Source organism: Trachymyrmex cornetzi, unplaced genomic scaffold (assembly GCF_001594075.2).
Source record: "Trachymyrmex cornetzi isolate Tcor2-1 unplaced genomic scaffold, Tcor1.1 scaffold21, whole genome shotgun sequence".
NCBI lineage: Eukaryota > Metazoa > Arthropoda > Insecta > Hymenoptera > Formicidae > Trachymyrmex > Trachymyrmex cornetzi.
In genome coordinates, this window is record NW_017296741.1 from 1179287 (window position 1) to 1186653 (window position 7367).

Here is a 7367-nt window from a genome sequence, read left to right on the forward strand (position 1 = left end):
ACTAATCAGAATCTTTCCTTTCCTCCCATTCCATGGAAAAGAAGAATTTTTATTGGTTGATTCCTTTATGCACTATGCATTATGCGTTATGCAAGAGCGTGTGCTGCGGCCTTTAAAGTATATCCACACAAACTTGCATAGCCGCATAAACGTATGCATAAAGAAAATTATCCAATCACATTTTATGTACGACTTTAAGAGAGAACTGTAATTGGATAATTTTCTTTATGTTTATGCGGCTCTGCAAGTTGTGTGGATATACCCTTAAACGCTTGACGCTCGTTCTGTTCGTGTACATTCTATATGTAATTTTATCTACGATTGACGCTAAAAAGTTCGTTTCTATTCAACTTTCCAGCGTTGGCGGGCCCATTCTTGTAATATGAAATTTATTTTGTGCATTTTTTAACTGGAAAATTTTATTTATTAAAGTTCCAACATGCAAAGCGAAGAAAGTGAGATAAATGAATAAACATGAAATAATACTTTGAATATTTATCTAATATAATATGAGAAGATATTATATAAAATTTCTTTTTGAATTAAATTTACACATTCTGTCATCTATGTGTGATATTTATAATTAAACATATTGAACTTTAAATTCCAGAATAAATAACACAGTAATATATACGGCAGAAATCTATTGTCTCCTCGCTACAGATTACAAAGGTTAGATTCGACATTTCTTGACGCTAGAAAACGAGCGTTTCAGCGTCGCATGAAAAGGCACCCATAGGCGTTTTAAGCCTTAAGCCGTAAGAAACTGACCAATTACAGCCGAATGCGAGAAGGATAATCGATTGTGATTCGTCCATTTCTTATGGCTTAAGGTTTAAAAATTTATTGTAGATCCAGGCTAAGCGACTGTGATTCGCCCATTTCTTATGGCTTAAGAGCCCGGACACAAGCTTTTGCATAACGCATAATAGGCCTTCTACAATAAGCCATTAGTCATAAATCAGAAATTAGAAGCTAAAAACTGACGACTGTGATTGGTCAATTTTTAGCTTCTGACTTCTGATTTATGATTAATGGCTTATTGTAGAAGGCCCATAACGCATAGTGCATAAAAGAATCAATCAATCGAAATTCTTCTTTTCCATGGAATGGGAGGAAAGGAAAGATTCTAATTAGTTGATTTGTTTACGCACTATGCATTATGCTTTATGCAAAAGTCTGTGTCGCGGCCTTAAGGCTTAAAATCCTATTATAGATCCGAACTTAGAGTTATATTTGTATACTTGCATACTTGTTTGCGACGGCTCTGAACGCGCGTGGCGGGAAGACAGGTAGCGTTGGAAGGGGTAACATTGAAAGGGACCTGCTTACCGTTGAAATCTTGGTGGAGACATAATCATGTGACCATTTGGAAGGCTCTGCTTTAAGCCACAAGAAATTGACCATACAGGAATAATTTCTTCAATTATCATTGGCTGCGTTCAGCGGACCCAACAGTTGAGTGAGCGCTTGCTGTTATTTGTGTATTCTTTTAGATCATCCAATCAGCATTTTAAATCTGGAAGAATACATCAATAGCAGCGAGCGCTCACTGCCATTGGCTGCGTTCAGCAGAACACAACAGTTTTGCAACCGTTTTTTGATTGTCTGCTGAGATAGAATCATTTCTCTTGATCTAAAAGCATAATCCAATCAGCGCGAAGAAAACTTCTAACAGTTGCAAAATAAACGTTCTGCTGAACGCAGCCATTGTCAATTGTACTGTTATTATTGTTTGCCACAGAGATTAAATTATATATAATATATGAGCTATGTACAATATTAGAAATTTTTAGTAAGCGAATTATATATAATTGATTAAATTAATCGAGGTTTATTTAAAGTCACTCTTTGGGCGTCTATTCATAATCAGATCTTAGGGAGGATCCCGTTTGCCTACAATTCCGATTGCACACACCAATCATATCAGCTGGTGCATAGTAACTTTTTACTGCTTTACCAATGAGAATATTTTATTTTTAAATTGGCCAATTAGCGACGCATGTGAGCAACATGCAATGTGTGCAATCGGAGCCTTCCCCAAAGCTTATATTCAAGGCTACGTTACAAAACTTCCTCTCCAAGGAAGATTTTACTCTATACGCTATAGTATACGTGACGTGTATATATATTTCGAGTAAAATTTTCCTCAGAGAGGATGTTTTGAAACGTAGCCCAAGATCTTATATTCGTCTAAAGGTGCCTTTTCACGCTGACGCTCGACGCTCATTTTCAGCGTCAAAACAGGTCACATGATCAAAATTGACGAATACCAAGCGTCAATTTTGATCACGTGACCTGTTTTGACGCTGAAAATGAGCGTCTAGCGTCAGCGTGAAAAGGCACCTTTAGGCTGGGTTCAATTTGGACGCTCAAACGTTTTAAGTGATTTTAATCATTATTCTAGCTTTATCGTTCATTACATGCAAAATAAAGATAGAAGTGCTGAAAGCGCTGAAAACGTCCAAATCGAACCCAGTCTTAAGTACAGTCTTAAGAAGTCACGAACCAATCAGAAGGCCGTATTAGCGCTTATGATATTACTTAAGGCCGATATTCATAGTTGATTCTTATTCAAGATCGTCTTAAGTAATGTCTTAAGACGCTAATGTAGTCCTCTGATTGGTTCATGACTTCCTTAAGACCATACTTAAAACGGTCTTGAATACAAGATCTGACTATGAATACCGATCTAAGGCCGGTATTCATAGTCGGATCTTATATTCAAGACCGTCTTAAGTACAGTCTTAAGAAGTCATGAACCAATCAGAGGCCGGTATTCATAGTCAGCTTTTATTTTAAGATCGTCTTAAGTAATGTCTTAAGTCGCTAATGCGGCCCTCTGATTGGTTCATGACATCATAAGACTGTACTTAAGACAGTCTTAAATATAAGATCTTACTATGAATACCGGCCAGAGGGCTGCATTAGCGTCTTAAGACATTACTTAAGACGGTCTTGAAATAAGAACCGACTATGAATACTGGCTTATGAATACTGTCCTTTGAATACTTTTAGGTATTCTACTCTTTTTGTGTGATTATATTATTATATATTAAATCACTTATGCAATTTAGGTATGTATAACTAATAAGTATTGTAATTACAATATGCGCGATATTCTAACAATGCTTTCAGCGAGTACCTACTTCATGCTCCGCACGATTATTTATTTACCACCACGGTAGAGAAGATAAAGAATATATTTTCCAGAAATTATACATATAAAACAATCACATGGTATTAAAAGGCTAATCTATACAAACATCGATCTTCCGCATTGAGTAAGATTAACCGAAGCTACAAATTTGGGTGTCTCGCTTCTTCGTATCCAAATCGATTCCAAATTGATCTCTCGCATTTTGTTAAACTCGCGGTTGATCAGTTCCGAAAGAACTGAAGAACAGGTTTGATTTTTCGCCAATTCGGGTTGGAGGCCGCACACAAATTTCATAGATCGATCGTACGTATTCCGATCTCGTATGTACATTCTACAGAGTCGATGTAAAATACTTTTTCCCAATTATTTAAATTAAAAATCTTGTAAAGATTAAAGCAGGCGATTATATACTGATCTGGAAAAACTAACTCTAAGTCTGGCTGGAATCGAGGTTATAAAGCCCCATGAATTTTCAAGTGATTTCGTAATTAGGCAAATTTTTTATAATTTATCAATTGATCGTATATTATGCGCAAATGTAGTTTTTCTGGAGTAAAAGCATTTGAGCATTATGCGATTGCTCAATCATACGAATTAAAAAAAACTCGACTATTGTGCATTATCGATATCATTCAAAAGTATTCGAACTGTTTGAAGTTGTCGTATTCGAGATAATTTGTGCCTTGACAGCTGAAAAATCGATTGTCGAATTCTGGCCCGATCGAGTTGCACAGGTAGACTTTTAAAAACTCATTCAGTTTTGTAATTATACAAGATATTTATTAGTACACTTAACGTATTCGCGCTCTTCATACGTCTACTGTTTTTATACAAATCGCAACGGAATAAATACAAAAAGAGATTGTCGAAAATGCGACTCATCTTAAGAGCGATCCGAAGCGACTCGGTCAAGACCTACTATTTATCAGCTGACGGCGGCTTGCACTTTGCACCGCTTTTTATCGCATGATCCGTGTTTTCCACAACTCATCGCGCGAATCGTGTCTTCCAGGTCCAGGAAATTGACAACAGGTAGCAATTGATGCGAAAAAATGGTGCTTTCCAAGCCGGTCAATATCTTTTATAGTCTCCTAGGCTCATATTTACAACGGCTCTACTACAGTCCTTTAAAAACAAAAGCTATAACGAGGTAATAAGACTGAATCTTGCTACATAAACTCCAAATGTATACATGACTATATATAATGCCTATTTCTATTAATATTGTACTTCAATCTCGGTTTAACTAATTCTTTATCTTTTTCTAGTTCTAATAATTGCATTGGTATAAGGCCCAATTCTACCAATGTAAGATTCACTTTAACCTTGGTTCAATTTACTTTTTATTTTCTTTTAGTTCTAAGAATTAGAAAAAGCTAAACGCTAAGTTAAACTGAGATTAAAGTTAATCTTATACTACATTGATAGAACCAGGTTTTGTATGTAGATATATCTTTTGAGTTTAGTTATGTGAGTAAATATACTTATGATATTTTTTAGATGTGTGTGTATGTTTGTGTATATAAATAAAACATAAAAAGATATTATACATTATTAATTAATGATTGCCAGTTGTGATATAATGCACCGCATGCATTATATCATAGTAATTGTGATTAATGATATAATATATTTTATCTTTTTTATATTTTAATTATATATATACACACACACACACATATATATATACACCTACTAAAAAACGAGTGTATTTACCCACATAGCTAAATTCAAAACAGATTCCACAAAGCTTACAAATTTTGTTGACAGTATGTCAGCAAGATATAATAGAATCCGTTAACAGAATATGATGGCAGATGTAAAAATTAAATAGAATCTGCTGTTTCATTATTTAAATAATGCATTCCATTCAAGAGTTACAAAATGACAAATTTTGCTGCATCATGTACCATCAGATTATATCTGCAAACCAACAAACATTTAGACTCATTTCCACAATTTATAATTAATTCTTAACCAATGTTCAATTTATTCCTTATTTCTTTCCAATTCTAGAATAAGTTAAACTTGGTTAAGAGTCAACAGTGAATTGTGGAACTGAGCCTTAATATATTTGCAGTCAATCTGCCATAATATTCTGCTTGAATCTGTTGGCAACGTATTAATACTCTAGCTGCTTATTGGATATATACATATTTATACAATATATATTATATATATATATTATATTATGTATAATATTTCAGTAAACAGTGTTTTTATAAACCTGACTTATTATATATATATGTTTGAATTATATTGCTGAATTAGGTGATAGAAACAAGAAATATTTAATTATTTTTAGTTGCATTATCGGCGCCCTTGGAAATGTGGTATCTCAGAAATTATCCGGCATCAAGCAGCTTAATGAAGACAGTATCTTGGCTTTTGCTCTATTTGGGTGACTGTCATATGCACTGTTAACAAAGTAGCTTCGAAAAATTTACGTAATCTCATGCACGAATGTTGTTGCAGATTATTGTTTGGAGGTCCGGTACCCCATTACTTTTATACATATATACAATTGTTCGTGAAACATCCTCTAGGAATTCTTCTAATAGAGAGACTCATTTACACACCGTGTTTCCAAGCTCTTGCACTGTATTTACTTGCCATCTTTGAGGTATGAAGATCATAATCTGTTGCAATAGCTCATGCTTTTGTAAGCATATGATAAAAATGTATTATAATGCTGTAAATTAAACAATGCTATCTAATCAAATAATAGTATTAGAAATTAAAATTATTAAGCAAGCCTATGTACATATATAAACTATATATAGACTATATATAGTACATAGACATACCTGTAAAAGTAAAACGCCTTGTATGATCTTCCGCGATTATTAGTGTATAAATAATATATTCATACATTAATAATATTTATAAATGATAAAATATAATTCATAAACAATTGGAATGTATTTACTATAATTAATTGCAAACATTTCGACTCTAAATCCTCTTTGTGCGGAAATCAAGTATAAGCTCTATTTGCAGAGTCCAAACGTTCGCAGTTAATTTTGTTTAATAAGTACAATCCAATTGTTTGCAAATTATTTTATCGCTTTATAAATTTACTTTACGCTTTATGCATTAACAACCATGGAGCTTCATACAAGTATTTTTATTTATATTTGATTATGTTTGGAGACTCACAAAATTATTTTAATTTATTACGTTTGACATTCTTATTTTGTAATTTAGCATTAAAGGGAAGTCTGTTTACAGGGCAAAACCCATCAAGTGGCATATGCTCAGATGCAAAAATTATATTTACCGACATTGATGGCTAATCTGAAATATTTGACGTTGTTCCACTATATCAACATAAGATATGTTCCACCAATGGTATAACATGCATATTATCTTATTACAATACTTTCTACATATTTCTGTATTTTCAAATAAGAAAATCTTAATTAGAAATTCCTTTTCAATTTATATTTTATATGTACACTGCTGTTCAATAATCGAGTCTCACTTTAGTCGCACTTGGGTGTGGATGAGATGGCGCTTACCTTACAAACTTCTTCACGCTCCTACACTCGTAGGACTTGATTAATGAACAGCAGTGTACATATAAAATATAAATTGAAAACTTTTTTTTTATATTGTAATTTCTTTTCTTTTTACTCTTTATATATTTTATATTATTCTTTTTCCTCTGATATTAAAATTATTTATAGACAATATTAAAAATTTATTGGAAGCAATTATTAACATTGTTCTTTTTTTTTCAGTTGAGAGTCTTGATAGTCAATTTGATTGGTTTTGTATGGATTATCTATGTTGCTAATAAAAGAGCAAAAGCTTCGAAACAGAAGTAGAAAAACATGAGAATCTATTATAATTATTATTATAAGTATTTTTATAACTACAATGAATAATCTACGTTAATGCGTACTACGGGTGTGCTATGATTCTTCTTGATCATTTAAAAAATCAAGAGCGATAAGATAATTTTACACAAATACTTGTAACAAATTTACTGCCAGGTATGTAAATATGAAACCGGAATTTATCAATAGATGGCCATAGCTATCAATGTAGTTGTCGTCAGACCGCGTCATTGACGCCATTTCCTTGTTCTGACAAAGATTTTCAACTCACAACAATACAAGTTTCATACAACAGTATAGTTTGTAATAGCGTTGAACATGTCGAATTTTGTGCCTGGAAACTACGATTTGCGGACAGCATTGAT

General features: G+C 33.0%; 1 protein-coding gene across 5 annotated transcripts in view; it reads left to right on the top strand.

Moving 5' to 3' along the window:
* Nucleotides 1–7153, top strand: part of LOC108759911 (peroxisomal membrane protein 2) — an 8211-nt gene extending 1058 nt beyond the window's left edge. Inside the window, exons 1-6 of one of the 5 annotated variants that reach the window (XM_018505604.1) lie at nt 3003–3077; nt 4173–4310; nt 5466–5561; nt 5636–5783; nt 6392–6511; nt 6904–7153. In XM_018505604.1, the coding sequence (XP_018361106.1) occupies nt 4213–4310; nt 5466–5561; nt 5636–5783; nt 6392–6511; nt 6904–6990 (549 nt within the window). In that variant the 5' untranslated portion in view covers nt 3003–3077; nt 4173–4212 and the 3' untranslated portion in view covers nt 6991–7153. Of the gene's footprint in view, nt 1–3002; nt 3078–3301; nt 3481–3777; nt 3895–4172; nt 4311–5465; nt 5562–5635; nt 5784–6391; nt 6512–6903 lie in introns of those variants that run through there. The other 4 variants (XM_018505606.1, XM_018505605.1, XM_018505607.1 and 1 more) reach the window with 4 other exon arrangements.
* The last annotated feature ends 214 nt before the right edge of the window (nt 7154–7367 follow it).